At 39.9% G+C, this 22,707-nt stretch overlaps 1 protein-coding gene across 1 annotated transcript; it reads left to right on the top strand.

Annotated features, from left to right (window-relative positions):
• The first annotated feature begins 290 nt into the window (after positions 1 to 290).
• Positions 291 to 22,486, top strand: LOC144646023 (meiotic recombination protein SPO11-like). The gene is made up of 14 exons (XM_078505541.1): positions 291 to 436; positions 1,437 to 1,550; positions 2,091 to 2,179; positions 2,893 to 2,959; positions 4,099 to 4,207; positions 4,992 to 5,007; positions 18,869 to 18,939; positions 19,513 to 19,549; positions 19,865 to 19,974; positions 20,256 to 20,355; positions 20,858 to 20,895; positions 21,334 to 21,410; positions 21,832 to 21,943; positions 22,336 to 22,486. The coding sequence occupies exons 1-14, from the start codon at positions 291 to 293 to the stop codon at positions 22,453 to 22,455; spliced, it is 1,206 nt and encodes a 401-aa protein (XP_078361667.1). The 3' UTR covers positions 22,456 to 22,486.
• Positions 22,487 to 22,707: the final 221 nt, after the last annotated feature.

Raw genomic sequence — 22,707 nt, 5'->3', positions numbered from 1 at the left:
AGTTCAGGGAGTGTACTACATTTAGGACAATAAAAAAACCACACAGATATAATGTGCTTGAGACCAGATTTTCCGCGCACTGGGAATTTCACTGCTAGGACTGGGATTTAGACAAAAAATAGGCTGGGAAATGGGATTTGGGCAAAATTTGGGCTGGGAAATGGGATTTGGTACCCCCCCTTCAGGACCCTCTTTCAAGCTTGCCCTTTTCGTTGATCGCGGGTTGACCGGGGTGACCTGAAAACCATCGTTATGTTTGCATTGCATTGTGGGAATATTACGTTCTCAAGATGGCGGCTAACTTGAACACAGAGTTTTGGCGTTGCATCAATGAACTCAAAATACAACTGCAGTCCCTGTACAGAATAGAGGGATTCCATCAACTGAATAAAGAATCAGACGAGGATAATATTGTGAGGCCTAAGATGCTATCCAGGTGAATTTTTACATAAAGAAAACGTTTCACTGAAAGTACTGTAAGTTTTCAGAAATTTCAAAAGCTCAACCGAGTTAGCTTCAAACGCTTGATTGGGTAAAAATGTAGTCGCAAAAAGGGGGACAACGTGTTTTTAAAGCCATCTTATAAGCTTTCTAATACTGATAATTGTCTTAGATAAAACAAATAGCTCGTTTATGCTTTATCTTCAGATAGCTTTATGTTCCAGCGACAAAATTATCTAGATGTCATTCAAAGAGTAACAGACATTATAACTTACAGAAGTCTTTGTCTAGAAATGAAATGTTAAATGCTTCCGCGAAAATTTATTTCCTGAACACTTTCTCTCCCAAAATCTAAGATAACTAGCGAAATAACTAGGTTAAATTTGGCTTTAAATTATGTGAACGGCCTCGACGTGATTTGATCATGGTGACCACATTAAGTGATAGGTAATAGTCCTTATCACGGTTTTCGACGCCATCTTGACGAGTAGGCAAAGCGGGTCGAAATTACAGTGTTTTTATGGGAATCCGACGGCAAATAGAATAGAAGATATTTGCCGTCGGATTCCCATACAAACACTGTAATTTCTACCTGCTTCGCCTACTCGTCAAGATGGCGTCGAAAACCGTGATAAGGCCTATTTTTTGTAAGGTCAGGAAAATTTATGTCCAAGTCAGGAAAAAGTGAAGAAACTTTATTCAAGTTGCTACAGGTTTTGATAAGTGTTGTTGATAATAACGACTGTCTTGGGTGGTCAATCAAAACTGTTTTCAAAATTAAGTAATGTACGTTTTTCCTCTGGTCAGCTTTGTTAGGTTTTGTAATTTTTTCTTCTAGTCAGAGAAAAGACAGAGAATTTTTGTCTTCTCTGCTCTGGAAGCAGCCCTGTTGATGCATAGAATTGAATATAAAATGCGTGCACGTTGTGAAATATATGTTATATACTAATGGACCCAACCATGCAAATGAATCGGGGTCCTATTTCTTTTTACAGAGATGAAGTAATCACTAAATTGGAAGAAGTTGTTTTGAAAATTGTTCAGGATCTCTCAGAAGAAAAGCCACCATCTCTGAAATACAACTGCAGAAATTCTTGGAAAAACACAAGGTTAGAAAACAGTGCATTAATACATCACACCAAAGGTGAATTAGTCATGGCAACAGAAGAAATAAATAATAATTTTTTGCTTTTCTTTAACAGTCCAAGGTGTAAGAATGAGAGAACAACCATTATCGGCATAATTATAACCCAGCAAGGGCCCTTGTTCATTATCTGAGTCAGCAGGAAAAGTTACTTGCCTGTGATAGGAAAATCTACTTGTCCCATGCAAATACACCTGTCTGTTATGCTGTGGTTTTAGGAGTTTTAGATTAACTATTTTTGCATATGCACAGTGTATACTGAAAGCTGTAAGTGTGCCAAAAAAAGTCCAGGTATATTTTGCATGACTGAGTATTTTGGGGGTTGAGGTGCATGGAAAAATGGACAAGGGCGTCAGATATAAGTTTAAGAGCATTTAATTCAAGTATTACCCACCAAAAATGCCTGCACTGCAGCAATGCAGGCTGTAAGTGTAGCTATCCTGTACTATATTTTGTTATTTTTGGTTTATTATATCACAGAAGTTGTGCTTTATTGTTCTTACAGGTTCAACAGTGCAGTTGGAATTGAAATGATTGATAACATCAACAAAACAGAACACAGATTTGATTCCACAGCATCAATTGGAAAGTTTGGTAAGGAATATAAAGGAATTCTTCAGCGCTTCAATAAAGTAGCACTCTCATCAGTTCAGTCCAAGGAGAGGGTGGGGGTTTGTAAGAAAGTGCTAATTTTTTTACAGGGATATGATATCTACTAGGCAGAAGCAGTCTTTCCTTTTTCTTAGTCCATTAAGCATGAAGTGAAATAAAGCCCTTGTGAAAAAATGGCTGCGCAAAATCTGGGCCCGGGAAGGGGGGGGAGGGGTACTCCCAAAAATGGCCTATACGGGAGGCGCCACCCAAAAGGGGTACCTTTTTCAGGCTTCAGGTGTATCAAAGGGAAGGGATTTCACAAGTTTAGGTATACGAAAGGGTATGGAGATCTGTCATTTAGGTTTTTTAAAGGGCCTTTTATTAAAATATTTCGAACAGATGCAATTTGTGGTTGTATTATTTTAAGCGCTACCTAAAAATGACAAGAAAACGTTGTGGTATACAAAAGGGGTACAATTTCTGTCAAAATGGTATATAAATGGGTAAGGGGTTAGAGCTCGGGGTGGAGCATCCCCGTATAAAACTTTTTTGAGTACACCCCCCCCCCCCCCTGGGAATCTGGGGGATAGACGCACATCTATCCCCTAGATTTTGCGCAGCCATTTTTCCACTCGTGCTTTTTTTTTTTTTGCTTCACGCTGAATGGATTTAGCACCTCTTGACCCGTCAAAAACTGTTATTTTCTGGTTTAGCTGCAACATTACGGATCATAGCATTTTGTTACAGACTCCTTCAGCAAGATACATATGCAACAAAACGGTTAGTCAAATAAACAATTAATTTTTGTTGTTATTCTTTTATTCTGGCACATGTTAGCTCATGTTTGTTGCTTGAACATTTGGGGGAAAACCATTTATAAGACCCAGCCCAAGGCCCGGTTGCATTAAGCAACTTAACGTAAATTGGGATCATTTTCTGCAACCATTCCCGGTGTTCGTGAAGGTCCCCTTTTCACACTATAATGGATAAAACAGCCGAAGATGGATTAAATGTTGGGCTTGGGAAATAGACATTAAATTCGAAGAAATTAAAAAATAGTTCCTTAAAACAGTGAAGGAACATTCCAACAACACAGCAAATACAAAAGAAGGTACGGATGGCCAAAAGTTAAGAAGATTGAAACGGATTGCCATATGGGTTTTTGCACTACTGTAAGGCTTAACTGAGTTTATCTAAGTTAATCTCGTTTGATTGTAACTTTAAACTATAACGCCCGGGAGACACATTTTAGACACATCTGGTTGTAATAAAGTTACAGTTTTGTCATTCAGATCCATAGGAGTTATTTCTTTGCAAACGTGAAGTTGCATAGCGAGTATTGGGCAAAAATAAAATAAACTTAAAGCTACTTAACTAAGCCGTGACACAGTCCCTTTCAGTTTAGGTTGCTTTATGCAACCGGGCCCAGATGCGGCAACCTCGTTCCCAAGGCTTTTCCCGCCCGTTCCAAATCACCAAGGGAAAAGCCCTGGGAACGAGGTTGCAGATGCGGATAAAGTCCAATTAGGCCGACTGAAACAGCTTTCCGTGGTTTCTAATCCTGGGGGAGGGGGTGCTGTGGCTCGAGCTTTTGAAGACCCCTAATAAAAGATACCAAAATACTGAAGATAAAAATTATTATTTCTATATTTCTTCGTGAGCAACCCTAAACAAGATCTTGACGGCTAAACATATTGGCGTTTTACCCGTAACACCCTAAGTAAGACCAAAAATCCGAAATTTACACCCCTAAGCGAGACGACAAGCATCCCCGCCCCTTTCATATGGGAGTCCCTTGAGTCTGTGGCAGTCTGAGGATAAAATTTAAACCGCCTTTCTTGCTTTCATTACGCGCTCAATTATTCCGCACAGACTGACAAATCCTGATAGATCGTTGTGATTTTTTGTCTTATCTTCAGGGACATTTATTATTCTGATGTGCCATTTTTTGGAAATCAGGGTGTAGTGGATTCGATTATTGACAATCTTGCATGTATGTTAAAAGTACCAAGATACTGTTTACATGTGGTAAGTTTCTTGATAACTGGAAATTCTTTCTCCCGGTTGTGCAATTTCTTCTTGCATGCAAACACTTGATACATCAATCTGCTCTTAAGAGCGAATTTCACTTGAGTGCCGAAAGTAATTCGCGCCTTGGTTTGGTTTTGCATTACTAAGCTTAGTAATTGGTTTAAAACCCCGCGCCTATAAAGCGCCTCTTTTTCAACCAATGTAAAACCAAAACCAGTCGCGACACTTTCGCGCACGTTTTTCCGCGCTTTGTGCTGGCTACGTGTATTTGCTTCGAGTATTGATTGGTTAAGTGGATTGTCTTTGTCCTTTGTTTTTCACCAGAGTGATAACTTTGGTTTTGGCTTAACGACACTCAATCGAAAACTGATTTGGTCACTCGGGGAGCGGGGATGGCGCACTGGTGAGAGCGTTCGCCTCCCACCAATGTGGCCAGGTTGGAATCTCGGACCCGGCTTCATATGTGGCTCGAGTTTGTCGTTGGTTCTCGTCCTTGCTCCGAGGGTTTTTCTCTCGGTTGTCCAGTTTTCCGTCCTCCCTCCACGTGCACAAAAACAACGCTTCTAAATTCCAATTCGATCCATCCTGAAAACAGTGGATGATATGAACCGCCACTCTGTGGATGTGCCACTGAAAACTCCTATTATAATTACAACCATTTACAAACAATTTCAATCGATAAAATAATAAGAAGTAAACAGATAACTTTTTACATGTGTGTAAACTCGTTAGTGACCCAAGACATTCTGACAAAATATTTTTTGATTCCTTCAATTTTCAGCTTGCTGCTTCTAAAGGTAAGACATCTTAGTCATTTTAACTTCCGTTAATCAGGTTTGAATAACGTTGAAGGGGATTTTGGGGAGTAAGATAAAATTGTTATTTGAAACTTTCTCGTTTTTCAGCTTAGGATTATTAAATAGATTTAGCCAAGCCTAAAAGCGGAGCTCCCCAGTAATTTACTTTGCCCTTTATTTAAATATCTGAAGTCACTGACCGTAGGCATAAAATATAGTTAATGAGCCCGCAATCCAATAGAAAAAAAAAAAAACCATTTTTCGGTCAGCGGTCAACTTTATAAAAACGGGTAGGGACGTTATGTATGGGGAACTATTATGTCCCCAATATATAATTAGCACTATACTCTTGATGTACTCTCCTCTACTCTACTCTAGGTCCTTGACGTACTCTGGTTGCTTCATGTACTCTACTCGCTTGATGTACTCTGGTTGCTTCATGTACTCTACCTGCTTGTTGTACTCTACTTGCTTGATGTACTCTGGTTGCTTCATGTACTCTACTCGCTTGTTGTACTCTACTCGCTTGATGTACTCTGGTTGCTTCATGTACTCTGGTTGCTTGATGTACTCTGGTTGCTTTATGTACTCTAGGTGCTTCATGTACTCTAGGTGCTTGATGTACTCTACTCGCTTGATGTACTCTAGGTGCTTGATGTACTCTGGTTGCTTCATGTACTCTGGTTGCTTGATGTACTCTGGTTGCTTTATGTACTCTAGGTGCTTCATGTACTCTAGGTGCTTGATGTACTCTACTTGCTTGATGTACTCTAGTTGCTTGATGTACTCTACTTGCTTGATGTACTCTAGGTGCTTGATGTACTCTGGTTGCTTCATGTACTCTACTCGCTTATGTACTCTAGGTGCTTGATGTACTCTGGGTGCTTGATGTACTCTACTCGCTTATGTACTCTAGGTGCTTTGTGTACTCTAGGTGCTTGATGTACTCTAGGTGCTTCATGTACTCTACTCGCTTGATGTACTCTAGTTGTTTCATGTACTCTGGTTGCTTCATGTACTCCAGTTGCTTTATGTACTCTACTCGCTTGATGTACTCTACTCGCTTGATGTACTCTACTTGCTTGATGTACTCTAGTTGCTTCATGTACTCCAGTTGCTTCATGTACTCTACTCGCTTGATGTACTCTACTTGCTTCATGTACTCCAGTTGCTTCATGTACTCTACTCGCTTGATGTACTCTAGGTGCTTGATGTACTCTAGTTGCTTCATGTACTCTACTCGCTTGATGTACTCTGGTTGCTTCATGTACTCTACTCGCTTGATGTACTCTGGTTGCTTCATGTACTCTACTCGCTTGATGTACTCTACTCGCTTGATGTACTCTAGGTGCTTCATGTACTCTAGGTGTTTGATGTACTCTAGTTGCTTGATTTACTCTACTCGCTTGATGTACTCTAGGTGCTTGATGTACTCTAGGTGCTTGATGTACTCTACTCGCTTGATGTACTCTACTCGCTTGATGTACTCTACTCGCTTGATGTACTCTAGGTGCTTCATGTACTCTAGGTGTTTGATGTACTCTAGTTGCTTGATTTACTCTACTCGCTTGATGTACTCTAGGTGCTTGATGTACTCTTGGTGCTTGATGTACTCTACTTGCTTGATGTACTCTGGTTGCTTGATGTACTCTACTCGCTTGATGTACTCTACTCGCTTGATGTACTCTACTCGCTTGATGTACTCTAGGTGCTTCATGTACTCTAAATGCTTCATGTACTCTACTCGCTTGATGTACTCTAGGTGCTTCATGTACTCTAGGTGTTTGATGTACTTTAGTTGCTTGATTTACTCTACTCGCTTGATGTACTCTAGGTGCTTGATGTACTCTAGTTGCTTGATTTACTCTACTCGCTTGATGTACTCTAGGTGCTTCATGTACTCTAGGTGTTTGATGTACTCTAGTTGCTTCATTTACTCTACTCGCTTGATGTACTCTAGGTGCTTGATGTACTCTAGGTGCTTGATGTACTCTACTCGCTTGATGTACTCTAGGTGCTTCATGTACTCTAGGTGTTTGATGTACTCTAGTTGCTTGATTTACTCTACTCGCTTGATGTACTCTAGGTGCTTGATGTACTCTAGGTGCTTGATGTACTCTACTCGCTTGATGTACTCTAGGTGCTTGATGTACTCTACTCGCTTGATGTACTCTGGGTGCTTGATGTACTCTAGTTGCTTGATTTACTCTACTCGCTTGATGTACTCTAGGTGCTTGATGTACTCTAGGTGCTTCATGTACTCTAGGTGTTTGATGTACTCTAGTTGCTTGATTTACTCTACTCGCTTGATGTACTCTAGGTGCTTGATGTACTCTAGGTGCTTGATGTACTCTACTCGCTTGATGTACTCTAGGTGCTTGATGTACTCTACTCGCTTGATGTACTCTGGGTGCTTGATGTACTCTAGGTGCTTGATGTACTCTAGGTGCTTGATGTACTCTACTCGCTTGATGTACTCTAGGTGCTTCATGTACTCTAGGTGTTTGATGTACTCTAGTTGCTTGATTTACTCTACTCGCTTGATGTACTCTAGGTGCTTGATGTACTCTAGGTGCTTGATGTACTCTACTCGCTTGATGTACTCTAGGTGCTTGATGTACTCTACTCGCTTGATGTACTCTGGGTGCTTGATGTACTCTAGTTGCTTGATTTACTCTACTCGCTTGATGTACTCTAGGTGCTTGATGTACTCTAGGTGCTTGATGTACTCTACTCGCTTGATGTACTCTAGGTGCTTCATGTACTCTACTCGCTTGATGTACTCTGGGTGCTTGATGTACTCTAGTTGCTTGATTTACTCTACTCGCTTGATGTACTCTAGGTGCTTGATGTACTCTAGTTGCTTGATTTACTCTACTCGCTTGATGTACTCTAGGTGCTTCATGTACTCTAGGTGTTTGATGTACTCTAGTTGCTTGATTTACTCTACTCGCTTGATGTACTCTAGGTGCTTGATGTACTCTAGGTGCTTGATGTACTCTACTCGCTTGATGTACTCTAGGTGCTTCATGTACTCTGGGTGCTTGATGTACTCTACTCGCTTGATGTACTCTAGGTGTTTGATGTACTCTAGTTGCTTGATTTACTCTACTCGCTTGATGTACTCTAGGTGTTTGATGTACTCTAGTTGCTTGATATACTCTACTTGCTTTATGTACTCTACTCGCTTGATGTACTCTAGGTGCTTGATGTACTCTACTTGCTTGATGTACTCTACTCGAGCTCGCTTGATGTACTCTAGGTGCTTGATGTACTCTAGTTGCTTTATGTATTCTGGGTGCTTGTTGTACTCTAGTTGCTTTGTGTACTCTACTCGCTTGATGTTTTCTAGGTGCTTGATGTACTCTAGGTGCTTGATGTACTCTAGGTGCTTGATGTACTCTAGGTGCTTGATATACTCTACTTGCTTGATATACTCTACTCGCTTGATGTACTCTAGGTGCTTGATGTACTCTACTTGCTTGATGTACTCTACTCGCTTGATGTACTCTAGGTGCTTGATGTACTCTAGGTGCTTGATGTACTCTAGGTGCTTGATGTACTCTAGGTGCTTGATATACTCTACTTGCTTGATATACTCTACTCGCTTGATGTACTCTAGGTGCTTGATATACTCTACTTGCTTGATGTACTCTACTCGCTTGATGTACTCTAGGTGCTTGATGTACTCTAGGTGCTTGATGTACTCTAGGTGCTTGATGTACTCTAGGTGCTTGATATACTCTACTTGCTTGATATACTCTACTCGCTTGATGTACTCTAGGTGCTTGATGTACTCTAGGTGCTTGATGTACTCTAGGTGCTTGATATACTCTAGGTGCTTGATGTACTCTAGGTGCTTGATGTACTCTAGGTGCTTGATGTACTCTAGGTGCTTGATATACTCTACTTGCTTGATATACTCTACTCGCTTGATATACTCTACTTGCTTGATGTACTCTACTCGCTTGATGTACTCTAGGTGCTTGATGTACTCTAGTTGCTTCATGTACTCTAGTTGCTTGATGTACTCTAGTTGCTTGATGTACTCTAGGTGCTTTGTGTACTCTGGGTGCTTCATGTACCTTGGGTGCTTGATGTACTCTACTTGCTTGATGTACTCTGGTTGCTTCATGTGTTCTAGGTGCTTGATGTACTCTAGTTGCTTCATGTACTCTGGGTGCTTGATGTACTGTTGGTGCTTTGTGTACTCCAGTTGCTTCATGTACTCTAGGTGCTTGACGTACTCTAGGTGCTTGATATACTCTGGTTGCTTGATGTACTCTAGGTGCTTGATATACTCTGATTGCTTTATGTACTCTGGTTGCTTAATGTACTCTAGGTGCTTGATATACTCTGGTCGTTTGATGTACTCTAGTTGCTTCATGTACTCTAGGTGCTTGATATACTCTACATGCTCGATGTACTCTACTCGCTTGATGTACTCTAGGTGCTTGATGTACTCTAGGTGCTTCATGTACTCTACTCGCTTGATGTACTCTAGGTGCTTGATGTACTCTAGTTGCTTGATGTACTCTACTCGCTTGATGTACTCTAAGTGCTTGATATACTCTAGTCGCTTCATGTACTCTGGTTGCCTGATGTACTCTACTCGCCCCGTCTTTGGCTCTATTGCCGAGAATTGTTAACCACTGCTTTTCCCCTACCCTTCCCTTATTACTTTCTACCGTTTTCATATCCTTCTTCTGGCTTTACTCGATCTGATTTGCTCTGTCAGATTGTAAATGATATTCAAAATGAACAAAAATCAAATCTTTGTCTTGCTTGCACGTCGCATTATGCAATTTAGTTACTTTGAGTATTTTCTTTGGCAGACAATGTGACAACGAATTTAAGTGATTTCTTGTGCAAAATTCTTAGCTTGTGACCGTCCTGGTTATTGTGATTTTAGTGGAAACACTTAACGTTGAATGATGAGTTTATCATGAAAAATTTCATTGATTGAAAATTGTAAAAAGCTGTATCTTTTTATTTATTCATATATTTTTTTCTTAATATTATTACAATTATGTCAAATTCATAGGATTTTTTTATACTACTACCGTATTTACTCGAATAGGCGCCGCGGCGCTTATTAAATTTTTCGCGCTTCAAGTGCGGCGCTTATTCGAGGGCGGCGCTTATTTAAAATTTGGACGCCACAAAGAATCTTATCTTTTACAGTAACTGAATATAGCGTCTTTTCATTGTTATTCTTTGTCTCTTGTTGAGGAGAGAATTGGCACTAGCTGTCCTGGCAAAGTTCGTGGCCTTCATAACATTTACAGAACTACGTATTGTAAGAATGTTGGATAGAAAAACTAATAGGCGAGCGGTATAACAATCACTTTGAACTGTAAAACATCGCTTTTGATGGTAAGAAATGTCCAAGTTTGTTTTAGAGTTGCTTTATAGTGCTGTTTTAAGCTTAACGGAAATCCTCGAATAAGCACCGCATCGGGACTGCGGCGCTTATTCGGGGGCGGCGCTTATTAACTTTTTTGTCCCGAATGCGGCGCTTATTCGGGGGCGGCGCTTATTCGAGTAATTACGGTAATTGTATTTTTATCAAAGGTTCACCACTTTTCCCGACTTACATGTCTTATTGAAGGGTAGTTTGCACTTTAACTTCAGGTTGGCTTTGCATAATGTGGTGAACTTTTAGAAATGTTGAATCTGATATAGTTCCAGTTTTAAGTATTCCTAGGTTACAGTTTCTTACCTTATTTTGTTCAAGAGAGAAATGTTCTAAATAAAAGAATTCATGTGAAGTGAAATGTGTGTGCTTAATCACTTAGAGAATAAGGTTTTACGATAAGACAGGAACATTATAGACACACTATGCTTTAGAACTGATTGATCTTGTAAACTACAAAGTACCCATGAATCAGCAGAAGATAAGTCCGGTCTAATGCTCTCGGGATGGGTTTATGACTTTCATATTTTTAAACCTATACTTCTTAATAACAGGGCATCAAGTTTGATGTTTATTTTAGTTGTGTATAAAATCTCTCGTTTGAACGCCCTAGCGCTTTTACCTTTTAAAAAAGGTATTCCATTCTAATTTGTTGTTCTACCACAGTATACCGTAACCGACATAACAACTTAAATCTTATCTTAACTAGGGGTAACCACGGGTTAGGAAGTCCTCCAACTTCAAGGATGGTTTCCCAGCCTTGCAGACCTTGATAGGAAGGAGAGGAGGTTCTCGAGCGAGTTTGCATGCTTTTGAGATCGGACCAGAAGCAATATTCAAGCTTACATTCTTAGAGAGAACACTAAATTGTCGATATCTCACAAAGGCGGAGTTACAAATGGCGAAATTTTCAAGAACATTCCCAGGCTAAAAAAATTCATTTACAGAGGATTCTTTTTTAGATGTAGATCAGACGAAGTATCAAAACCATGCAATTTCAATATATACCTGATTGAAGAAACGTTAACCCGTGAAAAGCATTTGAGACCCAAGTTTTAACTGGGAAATCTAAAAAAAAATCATCCCCGACGTCTGTGACAGAAGAAGAGGATATTACATGGTTGCACGGAGATATTCAACCAAATATCGATTTACTTTGGTTCATTCAGCATTGAAACAGGGCAAACTTGTCACAAAATTAGCGCGAAAGATTTCCTAGCCTCCGTGGCCGGCGTTTAAAGGCGAAGGAGGAGGGGAGTTCGAGTGCGTTGCGCGATGCGCGAGGTGCAAGGTGAGAACGCTTCGCGCTCTCTTCTCGCACCTCGCGCATCGTACTCGAACTCCCCTCCTCCTTCCCCTTTGAACGCCGGCCACGGAGGCTAAAGATTTTCTGGTATTTAACTGATGTTTGAATAATAATAAACAATATGATATGACAGGTTGCATAAATCTTGCTCTTATGCCCCAAAAGAAGAAAATATCTCAATTAACAAATAATTATATAAACAGAATATTTCTCTGCGCACCAATGCTGACTTCACAGGGCCTGATTACATGAGCCGGGCTGGCTCGGTTTGCCGAGATGACTTTCAGCTCGGTATTACATGAGCCCGGTTAGCCGGGCTGGCCCGGTTTGCCGAGATGACTTTCAGCCCGGTTTTAGCATGAATAATCAGAGCACGAATGATCTTAATCACCTTTTCCCGGCAATTTGGTTGTTAATTTTTTGTACTTATGCAGCTGGATGGGTTACGTTACCTCTACATCCTATTTAGAAGGAGTAGCATTGATTTTTTCGTCGGATATTGTGCTCGGAAGAGAAATTTAATGCTGGCCCGCTTAGCCGGGCTGGCCCGGTTAACGCGATTACATGGAAAATTTTCAGCCCGGCTAGCCGAGATCCCGGCATCGCGATACCGGGATCTCGGCTAACCGGGCTGGCCCGGTTGTCATGTAATCGCGAAGTTGATTTTTGTTGCGTTTAACAGACGTGCCGAGATCTCGGCAAACCGAGCCAGCCCGGCTAGCCGGGCCAGCCCGGCTCATGTAATCAGGTCCACAGAATGCCATTCGTTTTTATCGTTCAGGATTTATGCTTTTCACAGGGTGAACCTTTCTTCAATTTTACATAACATAAACGTGAAACAGAAATACATTGCGCGTTCCAAACTTTGATAGTATTTCACGGTAGTCTGTTGGCAGCGTTAAATATTGTCAAAGGTAATTGACAGGGTAAGAAAATGTATAAGCGCAGTTTAGTTCAGTTTTACAGTGTTTTTTACTCCATAATGGTCATTAATTAAGACGCCAAAATAATATGTAAGTTCTAAACGTCATTTCCTTAGGCGTACGGGCCGAGGGAGGAAGGGGGGTTGCAGCCCCCTCCCCCCAAATTTGGGGCCACTCAGAGAAAGAGAAGGCAGCAAGAGAAATTTGAGCACAGCCAGTTTTTAAAGAAGTTTTCTTTTCGAAGAGATAGATATTATCTACTTTAACCTTTACTTTGTTTACTGTTGGGCACTGTACTGCAAATATCTGTCACAGTGAAATGCCTGATAAAGAAATTGACGGCGAGATTCTGAAAGTCGAGCAGAAAATGTGCGCGAGGTTCGACGTGTGCGCGGATTAGGCTACATGACTGTTTCAGAAATGATATAGACAATGCAAGAGAATTATCTATTTGTTAAATTTCAAAGTTTCCTTACGTGGCATGCAGTGAAACCTGCTACATTGTGTGCTACAGAATGATCATTCAGTGCGTTGCGCAGATTGAAAACTTACCTCCACAGCACCTGATGGGGCGATAACGTGTGAGTAAGGCCAAGTAAAAAAAAAATGTTTCTCGTCCCCTTTCGCTTCCTTTTTCGGGGCCACCTCTATTTTTTTAATATTTGTTTTTGGAAACTGAGTTAGAACGAACAAAAACGGACAATGTTCTCATTATTTACAAGCTCGTATATGATAGATTCCTATGTAAGAATTCATTTATTTGTAAGCTAGCTTGTATGTTAGTGCATCGTATGACCCTCGTTTCTTGTCGACTGTTTCGTAAAAATTTAGGCAACTATGCATTTTTGGGCAAACGTTGCCCGTACGCCTATGGTCCTTTCGCTGTAGAAAAACAACTTACACGTTATCTTCAGATAACACGCTCAGCACACATACAATTCAATGGGAACTGGTTTAATAACACACATAATCTTTACATCAGTGAAGGTGACCTTATCGTGCCGCTTACAATTGCTACAAATGATCAACATTTTCAGTTTAACGGCGATTTGTACGAACAAATAGACGGCATTGCCATGGGATCACCATTGGGACCATTAATGGCAAACACCTTTATGTGCTCCATTGAAGAGAAACTAGCACGTGAAAACAAAACTCCCAAATTCTACAAGAGATACGTCGATGACACGCACTAGTACCTGACCTTCCCTCTGCAACTGATCTCGTAACAATCTTGAATGACGCGCACCCAGCAATCCAATTCACAATGGAAACGGCAGTCAACAACATGTTATCCTTTGTAGGCATGGTAATCATTAGGACCGATAACCGCCTTAACACATCTGTCTACAGGAAAAAGACCAACAAAGGACGCCTGTCTTCCTCGCCGGATCTCTTCGCATAAGAATGTAGGGAACTAAAGACCACATTCCTGAAACTGAAATATCCCGGGAAAGTGATTGACTGTCCTTAACAGATTTTATTCCTCTCAAGACCAGAACGAAAGCTGTATTGCCCCAGCGGACAGCCCTGTATGCATCACCTTGCCATTCAAAGATCAAAAATCGGGTGACTACGTACGAAGAGAACTGTGTGACCCTGGAAAGAAAATAGATCGTGAAATAACACCAGTCTTCACAAGCAAGAAAATCTCTGAAGATTTGAAGTTCACGGAAACAAAGCCCTCTCTAGTAAACCAACAAAGTGTAGTATATGAATTTAAATGTAATTCGTGCGATGCGAATTATATTGGCTACACGAGCCGCCACCTTCACCTGCGCATCGAGGAGCACAGATACTCCGTAATTGGTAAACACCTTCAAGAACAACACATTTAAAAGCTGCTCGACCTTCCCAGCCAATTTGCCATCTGAAAGAAATGCCGCGAAAAGTTTGAGTGCCTAATTTACGAGATGCTCTTAAGGTGGCTCGATCGGATTTTTGAGTGACGATACCTTTCAACTTTGAGCAACTTGTATGTCACCGTGAACAATCTGACTGAAAATCAATCAATATAGCTAAAATTCTATCGAGCGCTTTTTATTTTGCGATCATTTTAGTAAGCGAAGGCCCTTTTTCGATAAAAGAGCGAAATAACACTTCATACCAGTTCATATTCAAGCCGATGTTTCAAGAAATCAAATGAAACGATTTCTCTGAGATTTTCTCCCAAGGTAATTGGATAGTACAAGATTCACTTAAGGCCAAAATGTTGCTTGATCGGGCCTTGTGGACGTTTTCTCAATAATGCTTTAAGACTGCTTTGTTTTTGTTGTATTTTAGCACCTGAAAACTTCATCCAAAATTTTCTCGAAAACCCTCTCATAGAAATTCTTCAAATTTCGCAGACCTTGAGAAAACTATGTCAAGTCCAAGATTTAGAAGCCTTTTTTCAAAATTATCCCTCTATTACAAGAAAATCGGTCTCGTGTAAAATGGGTGGTGACATCATTTTGTTGCTATGGTTACTCCGATTTCGATGAAACTTATCTCATTCAAAACTTTCATCTTTCTTTAGTACAGCTATATTGATTGATTTTCAGTCAGATTGTTCACGGTGACATACAAGTTGCTCAAAGTTGAAAGGTATCGTCACTCAAAAATCCGATCGAGCCACCTTAATTAGGAAGTAGAAACCATTCCTGAACACTCAAAAGGACTCCATTCCAGCGAAACTGTTTACTTAGTTATGCACATTTTTCTGTTTTCCGCGCCTCATTTATTGTAATTTAGTTTTACCTTTCTTTTCTATAAATATCGTTCTGTACCATGTAAAATTTATATTTGATAATGGTGACATGTCGTCGCCGAAACGTCATGTTTTTATAGCGTTAATATTTATTTTGAAATGTGTTTCAAAATCTTCAAACACCAAGAGCAAAATTATCCATTTCAACGATTTGCTTTAGTTAACATTGAGACAATCTTCTCAGACAACATCATGACCGAGGAAAACCTCTTTAGCGACAGCAGAAAAACGTCTGCATCTGCAAGCTATGAGACTCTTGCGATTGACAAATAAGTTTTTTGTATTCTGTTCGTTAATGGAGGAAAAAGAAATGTTCTACTTCTTCTAATGGCACTGGCTACCTATTATCTTGTATTCAACGCGTGCTCAAGGAATATTTGTTTATTACATGTATAGAAGATTATCGCTTGTGTTATTTAAGTTATTTAAAATTAACGCGATTAAATTAACGCCAATTGAAGGAAAAAAATACTTTCCAATAAAGGAAATTAACGCGAGTGAGAGGAGGGAGACCTTTTTAAGAGGAGTCAAGAACGTGGGACTGTATCGAGAAATTGGGGGCAAAATAATGGAAATGAAGGTAGTGGATATAAACGCTCGATTTAATTAACGCTGCGGAAATAAACGCTAACAAAAGTGAACGCGACGTAAATTAACGCGAATTTCTAAAATTCGCGTTCGTAAAGCACCTAGAGTACATGAAGCGAGTAGAGTACATAAAAGCAACCAGAGTGCATCAAGCAACTAGAGTACATAAAGCAAGTAGAGTACATGAAGCAACCAGAGTATATCAAGCAACTAGAGTACATTAAGCAACCAGAGTACATAAAGCAACTAGAGTACATAAAGCAACTAGTGTACATCAAGCAACCAGAGTACATAAAGCAACTAGAGTACATAAAGCAACCAGAGTACATCAAGCACCTAGAGTACATAAAGCAACCAGAGTACATCAAGCAACTAGAGTACATAAAGCAACCAGAGTACATCAAGCAACTAGAGTACATAAAGCAACCAGAGTACATCAAGCAACTAGAGTACATAAAGCAACCAGAGTACATCAAGCAACTAGAGTACATAAAGCAACCAGAGTACATCAAGCACCTAGAGTACATAAAGCGAGTAGAGTACATAAAGCAACCAGAGTATATCAAGCAAGTAGAGTACATAAAGCAACTAGAGTACATAAAGCAATCAGAGTATATCAAGCAAGTAGAGTACATGAAGCAACCAGAGTACATCAAGCGCGTAGAGTACATGAAGCAAGTAGAGTACAATAGCAACTAGAGTACATAAAGCAACCAGAGTACATCAAGCGCGTAGAGTACATGAAGCACCTAGAGTACATCAAGCGAGTAGAGTACATAAAGCAACAAGAGTATATCAAGCAACCAGAGTATATCAAGCACCTAGAGTACATAAAGCGAGTAGAGTACATAAAGCAACCAGAGTATATCAAGCAAGTAGAGTACATAAAGCAACTAGAGTTCATAGAGTACATAAAGCAATCAGAGTATATCAAGCAAGTAGAGTACATGAAGCAACCAGAGTACATCAAGCGCGCAGAGTACATGAAGCAAGTAGAGTACATTAAGCAACTAGAGTACATCAAGCGAGTAGAGTACATCAAGCACCAAGAGTACATCAAGCGAGTAGAGCACATCAAGCACCTAGAGTACATAAAGCACCTAGAGTACATAAAGCGAGTAGAGTACATAAAGCAACCAGAGTATATCAAGCACCTAGAGTACATAAAGCAACTAGAGTGCATAAAGCAATCAGAGTATATCAAGCAAGTAGAGTAAATGAAGCAACCGGAGTACATGAAGCGCGCAGAGTACATGAAGCAAGTAGAGTACATCAAGCAACTAGAGTACATCAAGCGAGTAGAGTACATCAAGCACCAAGAGTACATCAAGCGAGTAGAGCACATCAAGCACCTAGAGTACATAAAGCACCTAGAGTACATAAAGTGAGTAGAGTACATAAAGCAACTAGAGTACATAGAGCAATCAGAGTATATCAAGCAACTAGAGTACATAGAGCAACCAGAGTATATCAAGCAGCTAGAGTACATAAAGCAACCAGAGTACATCAAGCACCTAGAGTACATAAAGCGAGTAGAGTACATAAAGCAACCAGAGTATATCAAGCACCTAGAGTACATAAAGCAACCAGAGTATATCAAGCAGCTAGAGTACATAAAGCAACCAGAGTACATCAAGCAGCTAGAGTACATAAAGCAACCAGAGTACATCAAGCACCTAGAGTACATAAAGCGAGTAGAGTACATAAAGCAACCAGAGTATATCAAGCACCTAGAGTACATAAAGCAACTAGAGTGCATAAAGCAATCAGAGTATATCAAGCAAGTAGAGTAAATGAAGCAACTGGAGTACATGAAGCGCGCAGAGTACATGAAGCAAGTAGAGTACATCAAGCAACTAGAGTACATCAAGCGAGTAGAGTACATCAAGCAAGTAGAGTACATCAAGCACCTAGAGTACATCAAGCGAGTAGAGTAAATCAAGCGAGTAGAGTACATAAAGCAACCAGAGCACATAAAGCAACCAGAGTACATCAAGCGAGTAGAGTACATAAAGCAACCAGAGTACATCAAGCACCTAGAGTACATAAAGCGAGTAGAGTACATAAAGCAACCAGAGTACATAAAGCAACCAGAGTATATCAAGCACCTAGAGTACATAAAGCAACCAGAGTACATAAGGCAACCAGAGTATATCAAGCACCTAGAGTACATCAAGCAACTAGAGTACATAAAGCAACCAGAGTACATAAAGCAACCAGAGTACATTAAGCACCTAGAGTACATAAAGCGAGTAGAGTACATAAAGCAACCAGAGTACATAAAGCAACCAGAGTACATAAGGCAACCAGAGTATATCAAGCACCTAGAGTACATCAAGCAATTAGAGTACATAAAGCAACCAGAGTACATCAAGCGAGTAGAGTATATAGAGTACATCAAGACACTAGAGTAAACCAAGGAAATAGAGTACATCAAGACACTAGAGTATAGTGCTAATTATATATTGGGGACATAATAGTTCCCCATACATGACGTTCCTACCTAAAAACGCGTTACCTCGATGAGTTATACACCTGAGCCCGCGATATGATCACGTGATACTGGTCAGCGGATACCTTGTACTGACAGCTGTCAATAGATCATAACGTGGATGCCCAGTAACAAATAGGTGAGGGTTTATCTATTTCTGAAGTGCGCGACACCGTACGTACGTACGCGCCCGCGAGCCATGCCGCTAGCCACGATGACCACGAAAACTCAAGTTCATGGTTTTCCTATTTTTGTGAATTTTCTATGGGTATGGGGCTCCACTCTGCGGCCCTTCGGGCCGCTGTGGAGCTCCGCTATGAAATGTGCTGTTTCGAATTTCAGGTCTTACTATAGTAGTTACACTGACACTACGGGTCTTCATCTTTAGGTTGCATTGCTGGAGACTTGAGATACAAGGAACACGATGGAACTTACGTGGACTGCAAGGATAAAACCTCGGTTTGCAGTCTTTTTTGTTTGTTTGTTCATGTTTGTTGTTAGGCCTTAAGCTTCTTCCAAGCAGGCAGGAGAACCAATTTAGAACTTGTGTCACGGACTTTAGCCAAATTTTGGCCAAAGAAAATGGCCATCAAATTGAGTGAAATATAAAAATAACCATTTAAATGAAACAGTGAAGGAATATTTCAATAAAACGGCAAATACAAGGAAGATTAAAACGGATTGCGATGTGGATATTTAAAAAACTTTAGGTTGAACAGTTTCAAAGTTAATCTCGTTTGTATGTGCTTGACATCCCCCAAAACGGCTGCGAAGGAGACTAGTTTGTATGTAACTTTTAATTATAACGCCCGGTAGACATATTTGTTTGTAATAAAGGTATGGTTTTGTCATTTTAATCCATAGATTTCTGAAGTAATTTCTTCGCTAACACAAAGTTTCATAGCGAGTGTCATTGGCAAATCGTAATAAAATAGATTAAACTAAGCCGGCCATAAAACAGTCCCTTTAATAAGATAACTCTTTCCCATGTATCTAAGTTATTTTGCTAACGTTTGACTTATTGACCCCCAGGGTACAATGGTGTCCTCGCACGTGCAGGGAATATACGGTATCCTTGTAGACAATTAGCTCGTAAAGTGATTTAGAAAGTACTGCTCAATTGCTTACTTTCATTTAAATGGTCATACACTAAAGTTACATCCACAGTAAGACCCACATTGTACAGCATAACAAACAGTACCAGATGAAAGTCAGTATACTGCTCACAATATTGAGAAGGTATCTCGGATGAACTTTCCGGAAATCTTTTATCTTCATTTAACTAAATGCATGAGAATTCATCATGTAACAATTTCAGTTCGCCAAAAAGTTGTAAATATTGTCGTTGATGATTTACGGGTTGTTTGTTCTTGACATTGACCAGATATACATTCAGATGCAAAGTTTGTGTTAGTTGTTGAAAAAGAGGCATCCTTTCAGAGACTAATGGATGACAATGTATTACAGAAGCTACATCCGTGTATTGTTATCACTGTAAGTTCGTTCTTTTTTCATCCTTATGTTATTTTTTAATATTTTTACTGTAAAGCGCCATGGTTAATTAGTGGATTTGGCGCTATATAAATTATTTCATCATCATCATCATCGTCGTTGTCATCATCGTCATCATCACTCGCTGAATAGACAACGGCTTTATTCTTTCTACAATCCCGATATACAGACCATAGCGTTACACTACATGAGAATACTCTTTTACCCTTTTTAATTTCTTTTCCTAAATCTTGTGTGTAAACTGTCATGATTTTGACCCTCAGGGTAAAGGCTTCCCGGATGTAAATACCCGTATGATGGTCCGTCGACTGTGGTGCACTCTTCAAATACCAATCCTAGCCTTAATGGATGCCGACCCACATGGTAACTGAGAACTTTCTCCTTCTTTACCCTGACCTTAAGAAAGTGCTCAGCCAAAATACGAATGACTTTGTTGTTGTATCGCCTTTTCTTTCAATTTTCTTGCACGGCGATTAGTATTGTTCTTGTTTTTCATTCTTTTTTTAATGGGTGGGATAAATTTTTTATAGTTTTAATAGCATATACTTAAGTCTATTTTAATTTTAGTCCTACGTTTTATACATGAGCCTCTGGCTCGGACATTGAGGGAGACCTTGTCCCACGTATGGACAATAAAATTGCATTGTATTGTATTGTATTGTTGCCAAAATTATTGGCCAAGTAAAGAATCGTTTTAAAATATGTATTGTGAAACTTGTGTCCTAACAAAATTGCGAAACAAGGCTTGGTGCAATCCGTTTCAATGTTACTGTTCCCTTTGTTCTTTGTTCTGTTCTTTGCTTTTTTCGCAAAGAACACCCCCCTCCCCATGTGATGTCAATGGTTATTCCTTTCTTATTTGCAGGTATCGAGATCCTTAGTGTGTACAAGTTTGGTTCTAAGGTAGGTCACCTCAACAACTTTTGTTCAGACTGCAGATTTATAGCTTTAGATTGAGCTTTTATTAATAAGGTTATGAGGGTCAGGATCATTCTCGTCCTCACAGCCCTTTCGTTTCTCTTAGCCGGCTGAGCCTTGGCACGAGGAAACAAAGGGCTCTGGGGACATAGGATTTCCAGTCCTAGATTCAAGGACTTTCGGTCTTCATGTATGCAGTCATGACGTTTCAAAAGAATGTATGAGAGAGTCGTTACGTTTTCGACTTCCGTTTAGGAATTCTTTGTTCCAAACATCAAAAAATTTCGAATTAATTCAAAAGTCCTATGTCCCCAGAGCCCTCCGTTTTCTCGTGCCAAGCCGGCTAAGAGAAACGAAAGGGCTATGGGGACGAGAATGGGTCATGATCGATCGGAAAGTAACGAATGCCTCTTTGTCCTACAGGCCCTGTCGTTTGACGCACACAGTTTGACAGTTCCTGTAATAAAGTGGCTTGGTGTGTTGCCTAGCGACATCAATAGGTATTATCACAAGAACTACTAAATCATCTCAGTCTGCTGTTGTGCATACTCCGTTGAGCCCGTGAAACATTGATGTCTTCTAAACGCTCTCTTAGGCATAAAAAATAGAAAGCGTTGGAGATAGGTAGTATTATACAAGAACTGAGAATATTCTCGCGCGATCATTGATTCGATGAGACTATAGACCATAAAATGCCGTAAACGTCAAGCAATTTTCAGAAAACTTGACAAACTGATGCGACTTTTTCAAAACCAAAATCCGGCCGGTTTTGAAACTTCAACTGGAGCGAAATTTCCCGCACTTGCGACTGCTTTAAATAGGCCCTTGCAAATAATAATTAATTGAGCAATTTGAGCACGTAGTGTAGCTTTATTCCTAGTTGTTAATTGAAACTTTCAAAGGCTTTTTGTCTTATTTCAGGCTCTCCATTTCGCATGACAAACTGATACCGCTGACCGACCGAGACAAGTGCAAGGCTCGTGAACTTCTTGAAAGAGCATACATCAAATCACAGGGAGCCTGGGAACAAGAGGTATTTAACGACTCAAAAACTTGCGTTAAATTTAGCTTGGACGACCAAGAATATGATTAGCTAATAATCACTTGTTAGTGAATGCAACGCTGAAACCAGCACTCGAGGCACTGAGCCTATCAAATAGTTTAGTCCAACATTTGTTTGAAACTTCTTTGAGTCAGCATTCTACTGTTTTCAGAAGTAATTTTAAACGCATTATGAATGACATTTAACAAGCAAAATTAAGCACGCTTGCAAGCTTGCCATTACAGCCCTGATAACAGATTCTTATAAGACTCTATAAAACTCAACTCGTATCTCATCTCTTAGTTTAAATTTTAAAATATGATGATGCCGTATCTGATGCCGATCGTTTAATTAATTTAATTAAATTCCATTTGCACTTTCAGATTCGGACCATGTTGTCCTTGGGACACAAGGCAGAGATTCAAGCTCTTTCTTCCATTTCCTTTGTGTTTCTCACAGATACTTATCTTCCTGTCAAGATCAAACGCGGCAGATGGATCTGACGTCACCAGCATTTACCCTGCTTAAAATCGCGAATCAGTTCCCCTAATGGCATTCAATTCCAGGATTCCAATTAAGGATGTGCAATGTAAGCAATGACCTTAAGTTTTCAGAAAATGTATACTTTAAAGAAAACTGTTAACCATTTAAGTCAACTGACAAAGAGGTGTTTTAAGCAATGGTTGTACAAATAAAACGAATTACATAATATGTCTCGTGTCGTGATATTTATTATATTCAAGTTCTAGCTTGAC

This window comes from Oculina patagonica, chromosome 3 (genome assembly GCF_052425735.1).
Source record: "Oculina patagonica isolate OP01 chromosome 3, crgOcupat, whole genome shotgun sequence".
Taxonomy (NCBI): Eukaryota; Metazoa; Cnidaria; class Anthozoa; order Scleractinia; family Oculinidae; genus Oculina; species Oculina patagonica.
Note: the sequence above shows the minus strand (reverse complement) of the source record. Positions and strands in the feature narration are given on the sequence as shown.